The 25,884-nt window shown below is 43.6% G+C and overlaps 1 protein-coding gene across 1 annotated transcript in view; it reads right to left on the reverse strand.

Annotated features, from left to right (window-relative positions):
• LOC145354966 (netrin-3-like) overlaps positions 1-25,884 on the reverse strand; it is a 229,564-nt gene that overhangs the window by 89,548 nt on the left and 114,132 nt on the right. The window contains exon 4 of the mRNA XM_080206665.1: positions 15,806-15,955. Within this exon, the coding sequence (XP_080062791.1) occupies positions 15,806-15,955 (150 nt within the window). The remainder of the gene's footprint in view (positions 1-15,805; positions 15,956-25,884) is intronic.

The following is a 25,884-nucleotide window of genomic DNA, read 5'->3' on the forward strand; positions in this document are numbered from 1 at the left end:
GCGGATGAACAGGTGGCTGAGGAACTGGTGTAGGGGGCAGGGTTTCAGATTTCTAGATCACTGGGACCTCTTCTGGGACAGATGGGACCTGTACAAGAGAGACAGGTTGCACCTGAACAACAAGGGGACCAATATACTTGCAGGGAGGTTTGCTAGTGTTATTGGGGAGGGTTTAAACCAGATTTGCAGGGGGATGGGAACCAGAGTGCCAGAGCAGATAGTGGAGCGAGAGTGAAAATAAATTATGTTAATAGTTCATACAAAATCACAAATAGAATGGTTGTGTGTGGTGGTAATAATCTGAGGTGTGTTTATTTCAATGCCAGGAGTATTGTGGGGAAGGCAGAAGATTTGAGAGCATGGATTGACACATGGAATTATAACATTATAGCCATTAGTGAAACCTGGCTACAGGAGGGGCAGGACTGGCAGCTCAATGTTCCAGGTTTCCAATGTTTCAGACGTGACAGAGGTAAAGGGATAGAGGGTGGGGGGGGGGGGGGGTGTTATTGCTAGTCAGGGAAGATGTTGCAGCAGTGCTCAGGCAGGACAGATTAGAGGGCTTGTCTACCAAGCCCATATGGGTGGAGCTGAGAAACAGGAAAGGTATGACCTCATTAATGGGGTTGTATTATAGACCACCCAATAGTAAGTGAGAATTGGAGGAGCAAATCTGCAGAGAGAAAGTAGACAACTGCCGGAAACATAAGGTTGTAATAGTAGGGGATTTTAATTTTCCACATATAGATTGGGACTCCCATACTTGTTAAAGGTCTAGGTGGGTTGGAGTTTATCAAATGTGTTCAGGGAAATTTTTTAAATCAACATACAGAGGTACCAACTAGAGAGGATGCAATAGTAGATCTCCTATTAGAAAATGAGTTAGGACAAGTGACAGAAGTGTGTGTAGGCAAACACTTTGGCTCCAGTGATCATAATGCCATTAGTTTCAACTTGATCATGGATAAAGATAGATCTGGTCCTCGGGTTGAGGTTCTAAACTGGAAAAGGCCAAATTTGAAGAAATGAGAAAGGATCTAAAAATTGGGACAAGTTGTTCTCTGGCAAGGATGTGATTGGTAAGTGGGAGGCCTTCAAAGGAGAAATTTTGAGAGTGCAGAGTTTGTATGTTCCTGTCAGGATTAAAGGCAAAGTGAATAGGAATAAGGAACCTTGGTTCTTGAGGGATATTGTAACTCTGATAAAGAAGAGAAAGACGTATGACATGTATAGGCAACAGGGAACAATTACGATGCTTGAGGAGTATAAAAAGTGCAAGAAACTACTTAAGAAGGAAATCAGGAGGGCTAAAAGAAGACATGAGGTTGCTTTGGCAGTCAAGGTGAAGGATAATCCTAAGAGCTTCTACAGGTATATTAAGAGCAAAAGGATAGTAAGGGATAAAACTGGTCCTCTTGAAGATCAAAGTGGTCGGCTTTGTATGGAACCAAAAGAAATGGGGGAGATATTAAATGGGTTTTTTGCATCCGTATTTACTAAGAAACCTGGCATGGAATCTATGGAAATAAGGCAAACAAGTAGGGAGATCATGGAACCTATACAGATTAAAGGGGAGGAGGTGCTTGCTGTCTTGAGGCAAATCAGAGTAGATAAATCCCCAGGGCCGGACAGGGTATTCCCTCAGACCCTGAAGGAGACTAGTGTTAAAATTGCAGGGGCCCTGGCAGATATATTTAAAATGTCAGTGTCCACAGGTGAGGTACCAGATAATTGGAGGATAGCTCATGTTGTTCTGTTGTTTTAAAAAGGCTCAAAAAGTAATCCGGGAAATTATAGGCCGGTAAATTTGATGTCAGTAGTAGGTAAATTATTGGAAGGAGTACTAAGAGATAGGATCTACAAATACTTGGATAGACAGGGGCTTATTAGGGAGAGTCAACGTGGCTTTGTGCATGGTAGGTCATGTTTAACCAATCTATTAGAGTTTTTCAGGGCGGTTACCAGAAAAGTGGATGAAGGGAAGGCAGTGAACGTTGTCTACATGGACTTCAGTAAGGCCTTTGACAAGGTCCTGCATGGGAGGTAATTAGGAAGGTTCAGTCGCTAGGTATACATGGAGACTTGGTAAACTGGATTAGACATTGGCTCAATGGAAGAAGCCAGAGTGGTAGTGGAGGATTGCTTCTCTGAGTGGAGGCCTGTGACTAGTTGTGTGCCACAGGGATCATTGTTGGGTCCATTGTTGTTTGTCATCTATATCAATGATCTGGATGATAATGTGGTAAATTGGATCAGCAAATTTGCAGATGATACAAAGATTGGAGGTGTAGTAGACAGTGAGGAAGGTTTTCAAAGCTTGCAGAGGGATTTGGACCAGCTACAAAAATGGGCTGAAAAATGGCAGATGGAGTTTAATGCAGACAAATGTGAGGTTTTGCACTTTGGAAGGACAAATCAAGGTAGAACATACAAGGTAAATGGTAGGACAATGAAGAGTGTAGTAGAATAGAGGGATCTGGGAATACAGATACATAATTCCCTAAAAGTGGTGTCACAGGTAGATAGGGTCGTAAAAAGTGCTTTTGGTACATTGGCCTATATAAATCAAAGTATTGAGTATAAGAGTTGGAATGTTATGATGAGGTTGTATAAGACATTGGTGAGGTTGAATTTAGAGTATTGTGTGCAGTTTTGGTCACCTAATTACAGGAAGGATATTAATAAGGTTGAAAGAATGTAGAGAAGGTTTACAAGGATGTTGCCAGGACTTGAGAAACTGAGTTACAGAGAAAGGTTGAATAGGTTAGGACTTTATTCCCTGGAGCATAGAAGAATGAGGGGAGATTTGATAGAGGTGTATAAAATCATGACGGGTATAGATAGAGGGAAAGCAGGCTTTTTCCACTGAGACTAGGGGAGAAAAAATCAAGGGGACATGGGTTAAGGGTGAAGGGGAAAAGTTTAAAGGGAATATTAACAGGGGTTCTTCACACAGAGAGTGGTGAGAGTGTGAAATGAACTGCCTGATGAAGTGGTGAATGCGGGCTCACTTTTATCATTTAAGAAATACTTGGACAGGTACATGGATGAGAGGGGTGTGGAGGGATATGGTCCAGGTGCAGGTCAGTGGGACTAGGCAGAAAAATGATTCGGTACAGCCAAGAAGGGCGAAAAGGCCTGTTTCTGTGCTGTATTGTTCTATGGTTCTATTGGGTGCAAACTTTCTGATCAGTTTCACTTTGCTGCTCTTTGGTTATTGTAGTATAAAACTGCCCCTTTAAATAGTCCCTGATCTATTATATTGCTGAATGTTAGAGGAGGCTGAAATAGCTATGCGTATACTGATTCATAATTAACATACTCTGGCCTGCACTGCAACAACATGCTGGAAACAACAACAACAACATGCTGGAAACAACAACAACAACTTATATTTACATAGCACCTTTAACGTTAGCATCCCAGGATTATTATAAAACAAAATCTGACACTGAGATACATAAGGAGATTATGGCGTGGAACTTATTGGGGTTTTAAGATGTAACCAGTCTGAGCTACAACTCATGCTTTCTGTAGTCATGTGACCATGTCATAAGTCTGCCTTTGGAAGTAGACCTGAAGTCTATATAATTGTAACATGGTATCAGAAGTGGGATTCAAACCCATGCCTCCAGTTATAAGGAGCAGTGAAGATACTGAGAACCCAGGAATGCAGTAAGGTTCAAAATCAGGAAAGTGGAAATCTGCAAAAAAGTTGCTAAAAAACAAGGACAAAGAAAATCACTGTCTACAGAGAAAAAGGACAAGGAAAAGCAGACAGGAGCTGCAAGTAAATCATTGTGCGAGTGAAAATGACTGCAGTAATGTTCCACTCCCACCTCCGACCAAATGAAAAATCTTGCATAGCAAAAGTGACAGTTTTTCCAGTTGTGACTATGAGATTGCAATAGAGTAATTAACAAACCTGAAAAGGTAAGAGTAGGTACACTTTTAACACTGTTGGGGAGGGTTTGCTACACCTTATATCTAACAAACAAGCAAAGAAAAAGACGACAGATTTGAAAGCCTTGAATGCATATTGTGAAACCCTGAGTGAATGTTATAAGTGTACATAATGTATGGAACACCAGAATTCAGAGTGAAAACAAGACCATTGAGTGACATTTGACCCCATCCCACTTGCCTAGGACCCGAACAACTGCAGCCCTTCTCCAGCCCATCCCCTCAGTCCTACCAATGTCAGAAACAGTACTTGGCGGAGGGGTTTTTCCATTTTTTTTGAGCAAAGCTAGAAATGCTGAGGGGTTGGGGAAGTCGGTGCCAGGGGTAGGGGGCTGTAGGAACAGCCCTAAATAAATCAACATAAAGATGGGCTTACATTCCCACACGACATGTTCCTGAGGAACCATCAGCGTGGGCTCCTCTGGAGCCTATTCAGGTGCACTAAAATCTCCGGATTTGAGTGCAGATGGGCTCCCCAGAAGTTGTAGTTCTGTTGGAGCCCTGAATAGCTGCAAAGCTCTCAGCACTGGGGGGATTTGAAAACAAAGATTAGAATTGTAAAATCAATATGTTACTTAACCGAGAACCAAAGTTATGTAGGTCAGTGAGCACATGGGTGATAGGGGAATGGGACTTGGTACAAGTTAGAACACTGACATTGGAGTTTTAGATGATCCCAAGTTTACAGAGGGCACAATGTGGAAGACTAGCCAGAAGTGTGTTGGGATAGTCAGGTTTAGAGATAATGAAAATATGAATGAAAGTTTCATCAGCAGCTGAGCTGAGACAAGAGGGAGGCAGCAATATCACAAAGGTGGAAATAGGTTATCTTAGCGCTAGCATGAATCTGAGGTAGGAGGCTCATCACAACCAAGGAGACAGTGGGATTGAATGAGACAGCGACACTGGGGCCTGGGATTAACAATTCCAAACTCCCTCCAGAAACACACATGCCAGCTCTCACAAATCGTAAATAAAATTAAACCTTTCTCAGAATTTCATGAGGAAATCTGCATGCATTGCGAAACTGGAGTGATTTCTTATACAAATGTTTCTGCACATGTGCAACACCATTATACAATAAATTGTTGACCCCCAACTACCAAAGAGAGGACCACATCAAAATAAATTATTCCCACCCTCAACCCCAGCTACCTCTCTGCCCAAGTGTTGTATTCACACAGCTTCATCACCGATAAAGCCCAACTTCATCCAATCATTAAATCAGCCTGAATTTGTTTCCAGAATCACACTCTTCACAAGACAAAACATCAAATATCTTACAATCCATCATCTCCAACTTTCTGTCCCTTTGTGTGTCTCGCTGTCATTGTGCTTCATTCTTGACATGGACTGAATTTTTATAGGATTTCTCATTCCCTGGCCATCAGCCAGACTGCCTCAAACCTGACTGTCCCTTTCATTGATATTACGTTGGGAGTAGTCTTAAATGTTTCTGAGTGGGACCTCCTGCCAAATCTGGGAAAACGTCCTGCCTTAGAGAGCTGCCAACCAATCTGATTGGCCAGCAGCTCTGTAGTCGCAGCAACGCCAGCTTTGAACAGTGGTAACTGCTCATACAACAGGCAGGCCTCAAGAAAGAGATGACAGAGCCGGACTGACAGACAAGTCCAGAACATCACTAGGGATTGGTTAGCAAAGTGGGGGGTGGTGTGAAATGAGAAACAGGTCTGAGAGGCAAGAGGAGAGTGTTAAAAATGGAGATCAATCTTGGACCTCTGATGGCCACAGGAGACTTATAAATAGGTACATCCTCCACCCCATATCTCCTTCCCCCACATCCCCATCCTCTCCCCACCCCCGACTTCCTGCCCAGTGAAAGCTATAGAGCTACACACTTTGCTCCACCTTCCCTTTCTGCATGTAAAATAGAGGCCAAGGTGATATGAGTCCTTTATCTGGCCATTAACTGGCTACTCAAAGGACTCAGTAGGCCCTGGGATAAGCATGGCTGTAAAATACCTTCCACGCATGCCATAATATGGGAAACAGGTGGTGGGTGATTGGGAAGACAGTGAGAAGGCCACCTCCTTCATTTGATGAGCCCTCCCATCTTCAAATAGACAGACAGGGGTTCATTAAATCCAATTCCATGTGTCCTGCTCTCTCCCACTCTTGCTATGTGTATGCGCATCTCGCTCTCTCAGTCAGTCTTGTTTTTTATTTGCTTCGTTCTCTCTCTCTCTCTTTCTGTTTGTTTTTTTCCGTCTCTCTCTGGTCTGCCTCCAAATTTTTATCTTTGCCTCTCCTTTCATTTCTATCATTGAGATTGCTATGATTGGTGGTCCTCTAGTTTGGTCTCTTACTCCACATTACCTATTATCCTCACTATTGAAATGAACCAGATTATGAAAGAAAACTGAGAAAGAAGTAAGTAAGAAAAGACATGCCACCAACTTTGACAAAAACTTCTTAAAATTGGGTATGATTACTATTAATTTATACAATCAAAATAGAATACCCATCAGAAACTTGCCTCATTCATTGGTTCCACAAATCAGAGATACTAGGCTAATATACCTAATGCCTCTATCTTTTGAAAAAGAATGGACAACTGATAAAAGGAAGGATTTTTCAATGATTTTTGTAAAACTCTTGACTTCCACCACCTAGAAAGACAATGTCAGAAGATGTTATAGAAGATTGTTCGTTGGAGCGAGTGGAGAGAAGGTTAAAGAGAGTAAAGGTAAGCGATTGACTTTGTAAAGTTTTTCGCGGGCTTTTTAACGGAAATCCAGCTTTAAAAGTTAAACAGGAAGTGGGCCGCGGGGTCTTCCGGGAAGGGATTTCAACCACGCAAAAGTATAAAAGGAGGGCTGCAGTAGACTGCGGGCAGCGGAGTGAGAAGGGAGCAGAGTGTGAGCTGTAAGGGCTTTAGTTCACAGGGCTTAGGCGAAGCAAGGTAAGTTTAAACTCTTTACTGGGTCTAGAATACACTAGGTGACTGAGATGGAGGGACATGTGATGTGCTGTTTCTGCATGATGTGGGAGCTGGTGGACCCCAAGGTCATTCCCAGTGAGCATGTCTGCAGTAAGTGTTGGTTGCTTGAAGAGCTCCAGCTCAAAGTAGACGAGCTGAACTCCAAGCTTCAGACAATGAGACAAATCAGGGAAGGGGAGTGTAACCTGGATAATGTGTTATAACAGAAAGTCACACCCCCTAAACTGACAAAATCTGAGGGTCAGGCACAAGAGGGGGTAGCTGAGGGGAGGATGGAGTGGGGTGAGGGAAGGAAGGAGGGGGGTGGCGGGAGGAAGGAAGGGGTTGGGGGGAGGAAAGAGGGAGGAAGGAGGGGGGGGTAGGAGGAGGAAGGAGAGGGGGACCCAACAGCCTCAGCCACTGAATCTGCACAACAGGTTTGAGGTTCTTGCTCCCAGTGTGGACAAGAATGAGGACTGCAAGGTGGACAAGCAAACTGCCCACGGTACAGTGGTGCAGGGAGAGGCCAAAGCAGAAGGAGTAAAGAGAAATGTAGTGGGAATTGGGGATAGCATAGTTAGGGGCATAGACACTGTCCTTTGTGACAAGGATAAAGAATCCCGAAGGGTGTGTTGCCTACCTGGTGCTAGGGTCCAGGATGTCTCAACTGGGCTGCAGAGGAACCTGGAGTGGGAGGATGTGAATCCAGTCGTTGTGATTCACGTAGGTGCCAACGACATAGGCAAAATAGGAACTAAGGATCTACCGAGGGAGTATGATAATCTGGGAACCAAATTAAAAAGCAGAACCAACAAGGTGGTTATCTCTGGATTACTACCTGAACCACGCGCAGATTGGCACAGGGTAAATAGGATTAAGGGCGTGAATGCATGGCTCAAGGATTGGTGTGGGAGGAATGGGTTCGAATTTATGGGGCACTGGCACCAGTATTGGGGCAGATGGGACCTGTTCAGATGGGATGGTCTTCGTCTGAATCATGCTGGGACCAGAGTCCTGGCGAATCGTATAACTAGGACTGTAGATAGGGCTTTAAACTAATTAGTGGGGGGGAGGGTGCAGGGGTGGGGGAAATTACAAAATCTAAAGTAAAGGAGAGGGTACGTGTGCAGGTTAATGTTGAGGATGTTCCGCTAATTAAAGGAGTAGGGGGCACAAGAGAGGTTAGTAGCGTTTCTACAAATATGGTGCAGATAAAGGTTGGTATAAAGACACTTTACCTGAATGCATGAAGCATTCAGAACAAAGTGAACGAGCTGATGGCCTAAATCAGCACAAATGGGTATGATCTCGTGGCCATTACGGAAACGTGGTTGCAGGGTGACTGGGACTGGGAACTGAATATCCAGGGGTATCAAACATTTAGGAAGGATGGTCAGGAGGAAAAAGGAGGTGGGGTAGCTCTGTTAACAAAGGATAATTTCAGGGCAGTAGTAAGAGAAGATATAGGGTCCAAAGAGCAAAACGTGGAATCGTTGTGGGTGGAGATAAGGAATAGTAAGGGAAGAAAGACATTGGTAGGTGTGGTCTATAGGCCCCCAAATAATAACTTTGAGGTGGGGCGGGCTATAAACAAGCAAATGATTGATGCGTGCAGAAACGGAACAGCAATAATTGTGGGGGATTTTAATATGCATATTGATTGGTTGACCCAAGTCGGACATGGTGGACTTGAGGAAGAGTTCTTGGAATGCTGTTGGGATAGTTTCCTTGAACAGTATGTAACAGAACCTACGAGGGAGCAAGCTATCTTAGATCTGGTACTGTGTAACGAGGCAGGTAGAATTAGGGATCTTCTTGTGAGAGATCCTCTTGGGACGAGTGATCATAGTATGGTTGAATTTCTGATGCAGATGGAGGATGAGAAAGTAGGGTCCCGAACCTGTGTCCTCTGTTCGAACAGAGGGGAGTATGATAAGATGAGGACAGAATTGGCTAATGTAGATTGGGGGCGCAGATTGGTTGGTAGGACGGCTGAGGAACAGTGGAGGATTTTTAAGGAGATTTTTTTGGTACTCAGCAGAAATATATTCCGATGATAGAGAAGGGGTGACCAGCCGTGGTTATCGAAGGAAATAAAGGAGAGTATTAAATTAAAAGCTGATGCGTTCAGAGCAGCTAAAAATAGTGGGCAGTTAGAAGATTGGGAAAGTTTTAAAAAACAACAAAGAATGACTAAGAAAGCGATAAAGAAAGGAAAGATAGAGTATGAGGCTAAACTAGCTCTAAATATAAAAAATGATAGTAAAAGTTTTTACAAATATATAAAGAAGAGGAGAGTGGCTAGAGTAAATGTTGGACCCTTGGAGAACGAGAGGGGGGATTTAGCGGTGGGTAACGAGGAAATGGCTGAGGCTTTAAATAAGTTTTTTGTGTCGGTCTTCACAGAGGAGGACACAAATAGTTTGCTGAATATTGAAGATAGAAGGAGGGTAGGAGATGAAGTCCTTTATGCAATTACTGTCACTAGAGAGGTAGTGCTTGATAGACTAATGGGACTGAAGGTAGACAAGTCCCTGGGACCAGATGGAATGCATCCCAGGGTTCTGAAAGAAATGGCAGAAGTGATAGCGGATGCCTTAGTAATTATTTATCAAAATTCGCTGGACTCTGGGGAAGTGCCGGAAGATTGGAATGTTACGCCGCTGTTTAAAAAGGGTAGCAGACAAAAGGCAGGGAATTATAGGCCGGTTAGCTTAACATCCGTAGTTGGTAAAATGCTAGAATCTATCATTAAAGAAGAAATAGCACGACACCTAGAAAAGAACAGTTTGATCAAATAGACACAGCACGGATTCGTGAAGGGGAAGTTGTGTTTAACAAATTTATTGGATTTCTATGAGGATGTGACTAGTGTGGTAGACAGAGGGGAACTGGTGGAAATGGTGTTTTTAGATTTCCAGAAGGTGTTTGATAAGGTGCCTCACAAAAGTTTGCTGCAAAAGGCTAGGGTGCATGGAGTTGGGGGTAAGGTGTAAGTGTGGATTGAGGATTGGTTGTCCAACAGGAAGCAGAGGGTTGGAATCAATGGGTGCTTTTCTGGTTGGCAGTTGGTGACTAGTGGGGTGCCGCAGAGATCGGTGCTGGGGCATCAACTGTTTACCATTTACATAGACGATCTGGAGAAGAGGGCTGAGTGTAAGGTAACGAAATTTGCTGATGACACGAAGATGAGTGGAAAAGCAAATGGCGTGGAAGGTGCGGAAAGTCTGCAGAGAGATCTGGTTAGGCTCAGTGAGTGGGCGAGGACCTGGCAGATGGAGTACAACGTTAGCAAATGTGAGGTTATCCACTTTGGTAGAAATAATAGTAGGAGGGATTATTATTTAAAGGGTGAAAAGCTGCAGCATGCTACGGTGCAGAGGGACCTGGAGGTCCTTGTGCATGAATCACAAAAACCCAGTCTGCAGGTGCAGCAGGTGATCAGGAAGGCGAATGGAATGTTGGCCTTTATAGCGAGGGGGATAGAATATAAAAGCAGGGAAGTCTTGCTGCAAATGTGCAGGACACTGGTGAGGACGCAGCTGGAGTACTGTGTGCAGTTTTGGTCCCCGCATTTGAGAAAGGATATATTGGCCTTGGAGGGAGTACAGAGAAGGTTCACCAGGCTGATACCGGAGATGAGGGGGTTAGCTTATGAAGAGAGATTGAATAGACTGGGTCTGTACTCGTTAGAGTTTAAAAGGCTGAGGGGGGATCTTATAGAGACTTACAAGATAATGAAGGGGCTAGATAGGGTAGAGGTAGAGAGATTCTTCCTGCTTAGAAAGGATAGCAGAACTAGAGGGCACAGCCTCAAAATAAGGGGAGGGGAGCAGTTTAGAACGGAGTTGAGGAGGAACTTCTTCACTCAAAGGGTGGTGAATCTCTGGAATTCTCTGCCTATTGAAGTGGTGGAGGCTACCTCGCTGAACGTCATGGGTAGATAGATTTCTGATAGACAAGGGAATTAAGGGTTATGGGGAAAAAGCGGGAAAGTGGAACTGATCCACTTCAGATCAGCCATGATCTTATTGAATGGCGGGGCAGGCTCGAAGGGCTAGATGGCCTACTCCTGCTCCTATATCTTACGTTCTTATGTTTGGGAACACCAGCACCTGCCAGTTCCCTCCAAATCACACATCACCCTTGTTATAATGTAACCAAGGATAACATTGGACAGAATGGTCATAATGGTTATAATTGGTTATAATGTGACAAAGGTAACATGCTGTGAGGGTCATCTGACCAGCTGACCTGGTAGACAATGTAACCAATGGCAAGTGATGTGATGGTTAGTTGACCAGGTGATCCAGTATAAATAGAAAACAGATGGGAATCGTGGGAATTTTGCATGGTCCAGGGCATAGCTTGGGGGTTGGTATAATGAAGTTTCTTCATTAAATCTTTTTCTTTGATTTACTTTGTGAAGTTAGTTCTTTTATTGCTTGCAACTGAAGTATCCTTACTGCCGGATGAACAACCCTGTCTTGGAACAATATTGTCATTCTTTCACTGACACTAGGTCAAAATTGTGGAACTCCCTGCCTAATACTACTGAACATGTACCTATATCTAATGGACTGCAGCAGTTCAGAAAGATGGCTCACCATCACCTTCTCAAAGGCAATTAGAGATGGGAATTAATGTTGGATTTGCTACCAATCCCAACATTCCAAAAACAAATTCTTAAAACCATGATTGGGAGTAATAAAGATATTATTCTGCATTGCTAAAATATTATCTCTGTATGAATGTAGTGGTAACCCTGAAAGATTCTTTCTCCATTAGCATTAATACTCCATTAGTCCACCTGACAAAAATGAACCATTTTCTCTGTTTTTTTCTCTTCTATCTCCTTCTGACTATTTAAGGGTCTAAAATATTTTCCCTGCAGTGTGACTGGCTTTTTGTTGTTCCTCAGTTCAACCCATATGGACTAATTTGATGTTCCTTCTAACATATATCTCCTCATAGCTCTAATTTTTTTTTGATATTATGACCCTTTGTTTTATCCCATTTGCTACCACTTCAGAAAATTTCATAGCCAGGAATGTTTAGTTGTCTTTCCTGTTCTTCTTTAAGCTGTGTTTCATCACAGGTACAATATCATTCTTCCAAGTATCCATCTTGCCCTCACCTCATCTGTTTTATTCATGATTCTCTTTATATTAAAGAATATATCATTAATCACTAAACTCATTTGTTATTTATTTTCTGACTTTTGGTTTCTCCATCTTCCACGTTTGTTTACAAATGTTGTGCCTTCTATTTCCAGCTTTCCTTTTCTCTTCCTCTTCTGCATGATGTTCATGCTCCCATTCCCCTGGAAAACTAATTTAATGCACCCCTCCTCTGCTCCACAACAACATGTTGCACCCCTACCATTAATTATTGGTCCTGGCTCTGTCATGATAATCCATTCAGCTTGTACACTTCCCCAGGATTCACCTCAATGTCAAAGGAATCTCAAGCTCTCCCTCCAGTACAAGCTCTTTTTTTGTTTTGCAAAAATATTCTGCTAAAGTACTTTGACAGACTGCTCAGGAAACCATCCGACAGGATTCACCATCTCCTTATCCCATAGGAGCTCTAGGATGTTACATGCAGACTACTACCTGATGGATTAGTGGTCAAAGATGTCTCTTTGCATAGATTTTTTGGCACAGTCCAATTATTTGGAGCATTCCACGGTAGCATGACCAAACCCATCCTTCGCAACACCAGGGACAGGTAGAATCTCAGCACAGTGACATTTGGAGTAGAATTTTCCTGTCCCATACCCCACAGGAATTGTAGTGGGCGGAACACGGACCGTGCAAAGGTCCATTGACCTCGGGTGGGATTTTCAGTCCTTGGGGCGAGCATGGCCAGAAAATCCCATAGTTGACATTTGCATACTAAGGAACTACGCACACACAAAGGTAGCCATCAGGATTAGGGCAATGTTGGGCTTTTTTTCCCTCTTTATCTAAAGGTGTGTACTTTTCATCTCTGTGAATACAATCCATTTTCAACCTCTAGATGAAGCGGAAAATGGCTTGGGTCATTACCACAGAGCAGGAGTGAGGAATGAGTCAGACCTGTGCCACGTGCAGTAACAACCAAGAGTGCCTCATACCTGATGACCAGGTTCTTATCTGCAATGGAGAGGGAACACCGCACCCATATGCCGAGTTTTTATTTCATTACACATACTTGCTTCTTCCAGTTTCTAACACATGGCCTGGTATCTCCAAATCATATACCCAGCACCTTCAAGCCATTGATCTGACAGTGAAGGGACAAGGGATTGGTCAGCCCATTTTCCAAAGAACATGGCCTCACTTTTGCAGCAACTTGCCTTGGTAGTAGACCAGTTTGAACTAGTTAATCAGCCTACACACTGACAGCAGACCTGAGCAGAAAATGCGACGTCATCCATTGACAAGGAGGCTTTGACTTGATTGCATCTACTGCCTGGGATCACCTTTCTAGCTACACATGCATCTGCTCCATTGTCCTATTTCCATACTCAGTAGTGGGGATGGCACTGGCAGTAATCGGGAATTACTACCATTAAGGTCTCGTTAATCTCTCTTTCTACATATGTTGTTGATACTAATATGGACTAAAACCTCTGGCTATTCATCCACCGTCTCAGAATGTCCTGTGTTAATTTGGTCAGCTGAGGTCAGCTTCTGGCCAGTAGTGATCCCCAAGGTGTTGATGGTGGAATCTCAATTATGGTGTTACCATTAATGGTCAAAAGGAAATGACTGGGTTTTCTTTTGTTCATGCTCATCATTATCTTACATGTGGTGAGTATTAGCTGGCACTTGATAACTCTGGATAATATCCAGACTGTACAATAGATTGTACTAGATGTTTGATTATTGGAGGAGTTCTGAATAGAATTGAGCACTATGGAACTGATAGTGAAAAGTGTGACTCCTAACCATGTGATGCAGGATAGGTCATGAGTAAAGCAACTGAAGATGGCTGGAGCAAGGATGCTTGCTTAAGAAACTCCTAGTGTGATGCTGGAGATTTACATGTTTGTCCTCCAACAACAACAGCCACTTTCTTTGGTTACAGGTACGACTTCAAATAATGAGGGATTTTCCTTTCACACCACCACCGTCACCTCCCCCCCCCCCCCCCCCCACCACCACCACCACCACCACCACTTCCAATACTGTCCCACTTTTTCATTCAGTTTTTCAAGAGTTCTATGGTGCTATACTTGGTCAAATGCTGCCATGATGTCAAGGACAGTGAACCTCACCTCTCCTCTGGAATTCAGCCCCTGTATTCTTATCTGGATCAAGGCTGCGCTGAGGTCTTCAGCTGAGCAGTTCTGATGAAATCCAAACTTAACAGCAGTAGGCAGATCATAGATGATTAGGAGCAGCTTGTTTATATTATGGATGATTTCTTTAATCAATTTCATCACAGGCAGCATGGTGACACAGTGGTTAGTCCTGCTACCTTACAGTGCAAGGGATCCGGCTTGGATCCCTGTCTGTGTGGAGTTTGCATGTTCTCCCTGTGCCTGCATGGGTTTCCTCCAGGTGCTCCAAGTTTCCTCCCACAGTTCAAAAGACATGCTGGTTAGGTGCACTGGCTATGCTAAATTCTCCCTCAGTGAACCCGAACAGGAGTCGGATTGTCGCAACTCGGGGATTTTCACAGTAACTTCATTGCAGTGTTAATGTAAGCATTCTTGTGACACTAACAAAATAAACTTTAAACTTTGCTAATGCTTTTGAAAAAGCTGATATGATAATAGTGCACTGGATTAAACATATGGAAAAGCTATACCTGGGCAATCATTCACATTGTTATGTAGATGGAAGTGGTATAACTGTACTGAAACAGCTTAGCAAAGTGAGCAGCTAGCTCTGAAGCCCAGATCTTCAGTTTGAGGCAAAATGTTGTCAGGGCTTGTGAGCTGCTTCTGAATGCCACATGGAGTAAATTGGATTTTTCGAAAACTAAAACCATGAGGATGCTGAATGGGATCATCCAATTGACACTTTTGGCTGAAGATACTTACAAACAATCCAGCCTTGAATCTCAACCATTCTCAATGGGAAGTAGTAGGACAAGCAAGCATTACTCTGATTCATTGGTTGTGACATCAGTTACTCTGTCTACAGCTGCTGCTGTGAGTGTTTAGCTACAAGTAGCCATGTGTAGTAGCTTCTTCCGTTTGAACCTCCTTTGAAGTTTTCCCCTGCTGCTCTTTCCCCTGCCACTCATCTGATGAGTGCTCTGAAAGTTTGTGATAGCGAATAAATCTGTTGGACTTTAATCTGGTGTTGTGAGACTTCTTACTGTGCCCACCCCCATCCAATGCCAGCATCTCCACATCATGCCTGCTGCTCTTGACACATCTTCGTGTGTCCATCAATGGATAAGGGAGGTAATTATTGAGGGAATTATGTTGGACCATGAGGTTACAGATCATGATGATTCGTACTTCTCTTACTGTCAGGCCCACAGTATCTCATATACACACAGTAACGTTACATTGGTCCAGAGTCATACTAAACACAGTAATAGTTCTACATTACGTATTGGAAAGTATAAAATTAATGAGTATATTTGGAAATTGCAAGGAGCTGGATATTGTGAGCAGTGTTACAGTGATATTGTGTAGTGTGTCAGCTTGATGCTGTGTATCAGTCAGACATAAAATGGAGTGTTAGTTGGATGTAGCCAAATTCAATACATTGTTCACAAAGTTATTGTCTACTTTCTAGAAATAGTCCATAGGATTAAGACAAGGCAATGTGGGAATTTTTTCTCTGACCTGCTCCTCACTTGAAGTGAACCAATGACTGTCCAGGCTTGACTAGGCACCAGCTGCAATGCAATACCTATGGTAATGGCAGCAAAATGAAACAAATGGAGACTTACTGATACAAGGAGCAACTGGAGATCGGCTCTGCTGGTAGCCTTTAGCACAGCGGTTGCATGTGATGCCGGTCACACCATCCTTGCACGGACACTGTCCTGTTGTTTGATTGCAGGTTTTGCCAGCAGCACCAACAGGATGGCAATCACAAGCTGCAGAAGTAAAGAAGTGGTTACCAATCATTCAAAGTGTTGCATAAATATAATCAGTCCTTTGGTAGTACACTACATGAATATTGCTGAAAAAAGAGACATGCTGTCAAAGCTTTTCATCTTGCACTCATCAACATAGTTTACTTGAAATTATCAACAGTAACAGGGGAACAACAATTTATATTGCATGAGAAGAATGTGCTGATTGGTTGGCAAATGGACTCTGATTGGTGGAGCATAACCATGAAAATGCAGCATGGAACAACTTTGTTCAAATTCAAACCTGACAGGTTGACTCTGATTGGTCAAAATATTGCCCTGGGGAATGAACCAGACAATGAGTGCTCCCTAAGCTTTTGTTTAGTTAAAAAAACACCTAATATGGATATGTTCCTACTGCCTGCAAAGGATAGAACCCCGTGTGTGAACGTATGTGGCTTCTAGCATGCATAAGTGACTGACTGACGATCTTAAACTGGTCACCAGTGTAGTTACCAGCACAATCAGAATTATTCTGCAGGTGTTGTCCAATCTCAGCATTACACCTAATGTTGGACATTGAGTTTTGCAAGCACGGGCCAATTGGATACAGTTAGTACTTTGCCTGTTTCAGACAGCAAAGGGACGCTGTGTTTGATGTGATTCATAAACTGTTGAGACATATGGCCTATATGCATGGCATCACACTGGCACTGAAATACATAAACTGCATTGCTCATTTGTGTGAAAGGCAGAACACCTTTTTGGTTTAATGGCAGCATTCTGCTGGTGGAGAATATCACTTGTGTTGTCACTGCATAATACCAGCGTGCAATAGCTAGCTTCACCTGTTACTCACATTTTTGAGACGCTTATATATTTCCCCTTGGTTCTTCCTCCAAAACATTTCACTTCACATTTCTCTGCATTAAGTTTCATTTGCCATGTGTCTGCGCATTCCACCATCCTATCTGTATCTTCTATCTCTGTCCTCCTCACAGTTCACAATACACTCAACTTTTATGTCATCTGCAAATTTTGGACTTTAATTCTGTACGCCCAAATCTAGGTTTTTTACATTGATCAAGAAAAGCAGTGATCCCAGTACTGGCACTGTATTCGTACTCCAGATAAATAAGTTTAGCACCATGTTTCAAGCTTACCCAGAGCTCCATGTGAGACACTTTGACAGAAAGCAACCTGTCATGGGTCATATTCCCTCTCCAAGGTGCTGAACGACAATCAGAACAGATTGACGCCTTCTGTCCCTCTGTCCTTTATGTTTAACATCTTTACCAATCTCCTCAAGAAAAAAACCCTTGACTCACTGTCCTTGCAAACTACTTTTCCAAAGTCCCTTTTCTCTCCAAAGTCCTTGAATATGCTGTTGCTTCCCAAATCCGTTACCACATTTCCTAGAACTCCATGTTTGGAATCTTCAAATTAAGTTTTTGCAGTTGCCATAATAGTGAAATGGCTATTATTGACGCTACAAATGACATGCTATATAATTATGACAAAGGGTAAACTTTCCCTCAAAATTTGACTTGTCAGCACCTTTGAACTCAGTTGACTGCCAACATCTCGCCACTGCCTTCCAGCTGGGTGGTACTGCTCTCACCTGGTTCCATTCGTATCTACCTAATCATAGCCAGAGAATCAATTATATTGGCTTATATCTTTCCTGCTTCCACACTTTTATCTCTGCCATCTCCCAAGGATCTATCGTTGGCTCCATCCTATTTCTTATTTACATGCTGCACCATGGCAACATCATTCAAAGCGCAGCTCTAGCTTTTTACATGTATAATGACACCCAGTTCTACCTCACCATCACTTTTATGAGCAGAAATTTCCTCTAATTAAATATTGAAGTAATTGTTTTCCATCTTCATCCCCAAATTCTAATTAATCTATAATTAACTGCATTCTTCTAATTAAATACTGAAGTCATAATTTTCCATCCCAAACTCCTGTTGCTGACTCCATCCATTTCCCCAATAACAGTCTGAAATAACAGTCTGTTCACAATTTTTGTGTTACATTTGATCCCAAGATGAGCTTCTGACCTCATTGCCATACTATCACTAAAACTCCCTATTTCCATAACATCACTTGACCTCATTCCCATCTCAACTCAACTGCTGCTGCAACCCTAATCATACTTTCATTACCTCTAGATTTGGCAATTCCAGTGAACTCCTGACTGATTCCCATATTCTACTCTCTGTAAATGTGCAGTCACCCGAACTCTGCTACCTTGTCTTAACTCATGTCAAGTTCCTTTCTCTATCACTTCTGCACTCAATGATCTGCACTGGCTCCTGCTCAAATAACATCTTGTTTTCAAATTCTTCCATGGCATTGTTCCTTACTATCTCTGTAACCTGCTCTAGCCTTACAACCCTCCAAGATATCTGTGCTCCTCTAATTTTGGCCTCCCACTCATCCCCAATTTTAATTGTTCTGCCATGCTTTCAGTTATCTCAGCTCTGGAAGTCCCTCCCAATACCTCTTGGCCTCTTACCTCACTTTCCTCCTTTAAGACACTCCTTAAAATCTACCTCCTTGATGAAAATTTTTGGTCATCTGACATAACATCTCTTTACGTGGGTCAGTGTCATACTTTGTTTTATGATGCTCCTATGAAATGACTTGGGATATTTCATTATTTTAAAGGAAACTGTAAAGATAATGAGGCTGTACCAACGACACATGGACTGCAGCAATTCAAAAAGGCAGCAAACCACCATGTTCACAAGGGCAATTAGGGATGATTAATAAATGCTGGTCCAACCAGCAATATCCATATCCCATGAACAAACATTGAAAAGGTGCTGTATTAATATAAGTTATTATTGTTGTTTCCATCATTGCCATTATTTTCCCACACAGCTATGTGTGTTTGCAGCTCACTAACCTTATTCACAACACTTTGTGCATTTACATGTCTGCCATATAACCTGTAATTGTACTCCTCCAACTTCCTATTGGTCTGTTTCCACCTATATCTATAAACATAATGGTAGGAATTTATGGCCTCGCTCATCCCAAAACCATAAAATCCCACCTGAGGTCAATGGATCTTGCCATTGTCCACCCCTTGACAGCTCTGATTCCTGTGGTGGGTGGGGTAGTAAAAGTCCAGCCAATATTTAGTATCTACTTTCTTCTCTAGCATTAATCAACTCTCTCAGTCCTTTATACACCTTAGCCCACTTTTTTACCTCTATAAGCTGATATTCACCCCAATCAATTTAGCTTAAACCCTCCCCAACCATACTTGGGAACCGAACCCTCCCATCCCACTGGTGAAGACATTGATCCCAATTCGATTGAGATGTAACCTGTCCCTTTTGAATCAATTCTCCTGCTCCAGAAACTGGTCCCAATGCCTAAGAATTGGAAACCCTCCCTCCTATACAATATCTTAAACCATGCACTGATCCTCCTTATTTTTCTGTTTCTACTCTCCTTGGCATGTAGCACTGAGAGTAAACCAGAATATAGACTTATCAGGCCCTGCAGTATGACTGGAAGCCTTTAAGAAGCAAAAGGAAAGAGGGCTGAATTTTCACAAAAATAGATTAAGTTTTTACTTATAGAAAGAGATGCAAGTTTTTTCTGGATATTATAACTGGAAAAACTATTAGATTCACAAAATTATGTCAGATTCCACAGGGAGCCATAACTGTATGCAGAAACACGGGCCACGATTCTCCCATCCGTGCCCGCCACTTTTTTGGCAGATCCAGCCCGGAGATGCACATCCGCGGCCTTGAATGGGGATTTGCATATGCACAGGGAACGCATGCATATCTCCCAGAGCTGCTGAGCAGTCTCCCGCCAGACCACGCTGGAAACTGGTGGGAAGGCAGGTAAGTAATTTAAATCTTTCTTTAATCTATTTTAAAAATATGTTAATCATTGGGAACTTTCATATCCCAATTCAATCTCCCACCCCGCCAGGAGTACTCCATTCCAGCTGGGTTCAGACTAGCTCCCCACGTTCAGGAGTGAAGGGGGGGGGGGGCAATAGGGCACCCCCCAGGGGGTCTGGCAGTGGGGTGGTGCCACCTGGGCATGAGCACCCTGGTGGTGGCAGCCTGGCCCCCTCTGCATTGCCCAAGGGGCAAAGTGCCCATGCCCAGGGATACCTTAGCGCTGCCCATTGGGCACTGGGCAGTGCCAAGGGAAGGCTTATTGTGGATGAAGCCTGGGTGTGATCTCAGGGAGAGGAAGGGGAGGGCTTGCCTCCAGGCGGGTCTGACCCTGCAGGAGGTTAAAGGTGGGGGGGGGGGTGGGGGGGGTGGTGGTGGACTGCCAGGGTGAGGGGGATGGGGGAAATAGCCATTGCGGGGTGGGGTGGGCTGGATATCGGAGCATTCCAGGGTAGGGGGTGGGTCAGGGCTGGCCTGAGAATTGCTGTGGGAACCGCGATCGAGCCGTGGGGGGGGCTGGGGGGGCAGCACCGCGTGGGTCCCCAGCTGGCCAGTGATTGGGCTGGCTAGCAACCGGCTGCCAGCAAATGGGAGATTGACAGTTTGGGGCCACTGCGCATGCGCAGAATTCCAGAACTGTCAAACTCTGGAGCAAATAGGCCCCACCCACCTGGGTTTTTAATGACATTCATGACTGGGCCCTCTACATTGCACAGAGTGTGGAGATTCAGGTGAGAAGTTGACCTGTCAGAACTGGCACAATCTAGAACAGTTTTGCTGCCACTTCAGCACTTTTGGGAGAATTACACCCATGATGTTTGGCCCCAAAATTGTTTTGTTTTGACTGCCAGGTTATGGATAGAGGCTGGATAGAACCAAACAATCCATCATCCATGCAGGTACATGTCTCCAAATAGATCAATGCCCTTGCCAACCTCATCACTTCTGTAAAAGTTTGATCAGCCTTTTATTTTTCAAGAGACACACATTGCACTGATGAACATGTGATCCAATTTCTGATTGGCTAATTACATAAGATTGTCTTTGAATAAGGTTTGAAAGTCAGCTGTAGACTGCCATAAAATGATGGGGTTGAAGGAAACTGCAGGATTAGGGCAGCTGACTCTGGCAGGAACAACTAATATCTCATTTTCCAGATGAGTGCACTGTTATATGATTATCTGATGAATGTAAAGCAATGTAAAACCAGCCAATTTATGTTTACTGAGCTTTTATATGCTCTAAGCATATAAATTTCTGTCCTTTTCTAGCTTTCACACTCGGAATTTTCAATATTGAGCTTTTAAACATGTACATTACACCTACCGTCACCCATTGTAATATTGGAAGTTACAAGTGAATAATTGGGTGAATTTGTTAAACAGAGTGCTGGGATGTGGGTAGATTAGATAGTGTATTATTATGAAACTAAAATTTAACCTAGTTTTTTTCTCAAAGGAAACATGGGGTCAATTAAGGATCAAAAAAAGAGATATTCTTGGGCATGTCTGAGGTACTAAATAAGTACTTACATCTGTTTTCACTAAAAAAGAGAATTCTTCCAATGTCACAGTAAAGGATGATAATAGCAAAGAACTTGGATGAGTTAAAATTAGATAAAGATGAGGGATTCAAAGATTGACAGTGCTCAAAAGTTGAAATGTTACTCGATCTGAATGGGATGCTAAGGGAAGGTGCAGGGGCTCTGGGCAAAGTCTGCTCATTTTTCTTGGATATGAAAAACCAAAGGACTGGATGGTTGTGAATTTTATGCCCCTATATATCGAGGAAAAGAGTCATAAACTCAACAAGTACTGATTAGTCTACCTAACTTCAGTGATGGGGAAGTTTTTGAATACGCTTGAAACTGATACTTGGCACTTGGAAATGTTTGTGCTAATAAATAAAAGTCAGCATAGAGATGTTTCAGCTAAGTCATGATTGACTAGCATGATTTGTAGCAGAGAGGGTTAATGAGGGTAGTGTGATTGTGTATAGGGGCAGATGGAATTCTCCCAGGTTTCTGCGTTGCTCTAGCAGTGTAACGGGTCAGGAAACATCAGCAGAGGCCATTTAGGGGCTTTCTAGTGGGTGCCTGGGCCTCCACGCATCTCTGCAGCAAAGTATCAGTCATCAGTCAGAGTCATCAGTTCTGTGCCGGAAATCGATACAGAGCTGATTTAAATATTGAAATCCCTATCTGCATCCAATTAGCAGGCCCTGGACTGAAGGCTCCGTGCCCACTACCGTTTCTTCCTCCCACCCCCACCAGGAGTGGTTATCTCCAGCAGGGTTTACCACTGCTCCCCACTAATAGAAAACAGGTGGCCGAGCCCACTGGAGGAAACAAGGAAGCGGAGGCCCCCCCCCAGGAGATCAGAGGTAAGTGGGGGGGGGGGGGGGTTAGTGCTTGGCCCCAGCACTGCCCAAGAGGCAAACAAGCAATGCCCAAGGGACACCTTGGCACTGCCCAGTGGGCATAGGGCAGTGCCAAAGAGCAGGGCCTATTGGAAGGGCAGGGCCTAGTTGGGGGTGGTGGATATCGGTGGAGGTTGGGGATCCCGTTGCCACTCTGCCAGAGAATTGCTGGGCGAGGGAGGGAAAGGTGTGTACAGGGTTGGCCAACTGGGTGGGGGCTGTTGGGTGGTCAGGGCTGCTGGGGTGGGGGTGGGAAGGATGAGTGGGGGGAGTGGGTCAAGAGAATCAGGGCTGGCAGGGGTGGGAGTGCAGGACATCGGGGCTGGACCAAAAAGATCTGGGAAGCCAACAATTGGGGGTGATGCAGTTGGAGCAGCAATAGGAGGTCAGAGGGCTGGCCAGTGATAAAGCTGACCAGCAATCAGGAGGCCAGCAATGCGGAGCCACTGTGCATGTCTCAATTTCGGCTCCGACAGATCGATGATTGTGCAGTGGCCCGCTCAGCGCTATGATGTCAGCCTCTCCAGTGGGAATAGGCTCCACTCCCTGCAGCACTTTGCACTGCTCAAAGTGTCAGGGATTCATTCTGAAAATCACACTAAAACAATTGGCGGGTGTTCCTCCAGTTTTCACACAAATTGAGCATTTAGAATTTTCTTAGGAGAATTACCCCCATGGACTTTCAAAAGGGATTTGATAAAATACCACAGGAGTGATACTCCCACCCTGCTGACTGCTTTTTGCTTTTTCACAAGCTCCCTGCTGGGCACCACGACCTCCGTGCATTTCCAGCAACCGGATTTCTGGTAGTGTCAGCTCCACACCGGAAATCGGCACAGAGCTGCATAATGAAAACAAATACTAATGTGCATGTATTTTAAATAATATTAGCAAACCTGGGATGGAAACCTCTGGGCCCACTAGCCTCTCCCCCACACTGCCAGGACTGGTTCACTCCAGCAGGGTTTACTATAGCTCCCCACTTGCGGGGGGCTGACAGCCCAATTTCACTGGAGTGAGAGGAGGGCAATTGAGGTCCCCAGAGAGTCCGGCACTAGGCAGTTGTCCCTGGAAATTGCCACCTTGCAGTGCCAGCCTGGGCCCCCTGGTACTTTGCCAGGCAATAACCATCTCCAAAAAAAGAGAATATAACAATCGCCCTTTGGCATTAAATGGCATTATCATTGCTGAATCCCCCAGTATTGTAACCTGGAGATTACTATTAACTTGGAACTGAACTGGGCTAGCCATATAAATGTGGCTACAAGAGTAGGCCAAAGGCTTGGAATCCTGTGGCAAATAGCTCATTTCCTCACTTCCCAAAGCCGGTCCACTACCTACATAATGCAAGTCAGGAGTGTAATGGAATATTCTCCACTCACTTGCATGAATGCAGCTCTAAAACACCCAATAAGCTCAACACCATCCAAGCCAAAACAGCCCACTTGTTTGATACCTCTTCCACAAATATTCACTCCCTCTACCATCGATGAACAGTAGAAACAGTAGGTACCATCTACAAGATGCACTGAAGGAACTCATCTAGGCCCTTAGGGAGCACCTTCCAAATCCACTGCCACCCAGAATGACAAGAGAAGCAGATACCTGAGAACACCACTTCCTGGAAGTTTCCCTCCAAGTCACTCACCATCCTAACTTAGGACTATATCACTGTCACTGGGTCAAAAATCTAGAACTCCCTCCCTAAAAACACTGTATGCATACTTCCACCTCAATGTAATCATAAATGAATATTAAAAAAGCCAATTCTGGGCAACACACTGCAGAAAGGATGGCAAAGTTTTAGAGTATTGGAGAGGAAGTTAACTAGAATAGTCCCAGGAATAGTGGACTTCAGTATTATTTTGTTTATTCTTTTCATGAGATATGGGCATCACTGGCTCTGCCGGCATTTATTGCCCATCCCTAATTCCCTTCAGAAGGTGAGCCATCCTTTGGAACTGCTGCAATCCAGATGGTGTAGGTATACCCACAATGCTGATGGATAGGGAGTTTCAGGATTTTGACCCAACGATAGTGAAGTTAAATGGGGAAATTGAGTTTTGTTCTCCTTAGAGCAGAGAAGGTTAAAGGGAGATTTAACAGAGCTGTTCAAAATCATTTTCAAACGTGAATTGGATAAATTCTTGATAAGAAAAAGAATTACAACACTTGAAGCAAAGTGCTGGGTTGTGGGACTAATTGGATAACTCTTTCAACTTGTCGGTATAGACATGATGGGCTATTCCTGCTCCATGATAATAGCAGAGAAGCTGAAGCCAATAGGAGTTAGCCCAGGTGCCCTTGACAATCTCTTCTTCTAGAATTTACCAAAACTATTCAATGTCAAACAGAAACCCTTGTTTAACGTTTCTCCAAAGTAAATGAAGATACATTCCAATGCTATGGTTTCCACCTGCATTGCACTTGTGCACTCCTTTGGAAAGATGAGTGTAAAAATGGATATAATGATTGTCAATAAACTGAAATTTGGTTCCTGGATGCTATGGAACTTTATTCCAGTTGTTATTTTTGTGAATGGCCTCAATATAAATTCACACAGTTGCTAAGATGCAAAATATTGAAATAATCCTAAAGATAACAATCAGGCCTTGTTAAAAGCAAGTGGCATAAAGACTTTCACCTGTCCATGGAACAATGTTCAGCTTTCTTTAATTAGTCACAGTGTGAAGGTTCAAGTCCTGTTACTGACAGCAACATCACTGCAAAGATATTACAAGAATGACCTGGCAGCACCATGATTGGCTAATTGAACCAGGCAGCTGTCTAAAAGACATACATTCACAAAACTACTTTGAATTCCTTCAGTTCTCAGCCAGCCAGGCTGCATTGTGTGTAGCTGTTCGAGTGGCTGATCGGCTGCACGCGTTAGGCCTGCAACTACTCATTGTAGTAACATCACTCGAAACAGGAAGAGTTACATCACAGTGAGCATGCAGTGTGGACAGATGGATCACTGCTTCTACAGACCTGAGTCTAAGCCACAGCTGGATATCTGCGTTTGCTGCAAATGACAGCTGCTACATATTAAAGATGAATTATCACTGTATCAATGAGAGTTTTACTTCACTCTGCTGGGAATACTTTGAGATCTTGGGCACAAGGGCAAGATTGCTCTCAAGCGTAAATTCTTTATAATTATTTTAAGCTTCAGTTTTTAAAGTTTAGATTAATACCATCAGCAGTTGACATCACTGAGCTCCCTGCCATGAGTCCACCTGCAGACACAGACTTGTCAGACACTTTACAAGCAGTTTTAGCCTCCAATTTCACTTGGCCTCCAACACCAGCACACATACACTATTTCAGTCTTGGTTTAGCGCCATCTGCTCAGAATTGTGTGGCAGAAGGTGTACGTACTTAGCCCTGGGGACAAGGTTCCATCTGTGGGATTGATATGGTCTCCAGCCACCCTGTGTCATAGCTAACCAGAAAACCAATCAATGTGTGGGATGGGGGAGGAGAGAATTGAACCTGTATATTTGCTCCAAAGCTGTATGTTTACTCATGCTGCACCGCACAACACCACACACTAAGCTCCTATTAAAGTGAATTGAATCAAAATGATAG

Source organism: Carcharhinus amblyrhynchos, chromosome 18 (assembly GCF_965287045.1).
Source record: "Carcharhinus amblyrhynchos chromosome 18, sCarAmb.v2.hapA, whole genome shotgun sequence".
Taxonomy (NCBI): domain Eukaryota; kingdom Metazoa; phylum Chordata; class Chondrichthyes; order Carcharhiniformes; family Carcharhinidae; genus Carcharhinus; species Carcharhinus amblyrhynchos.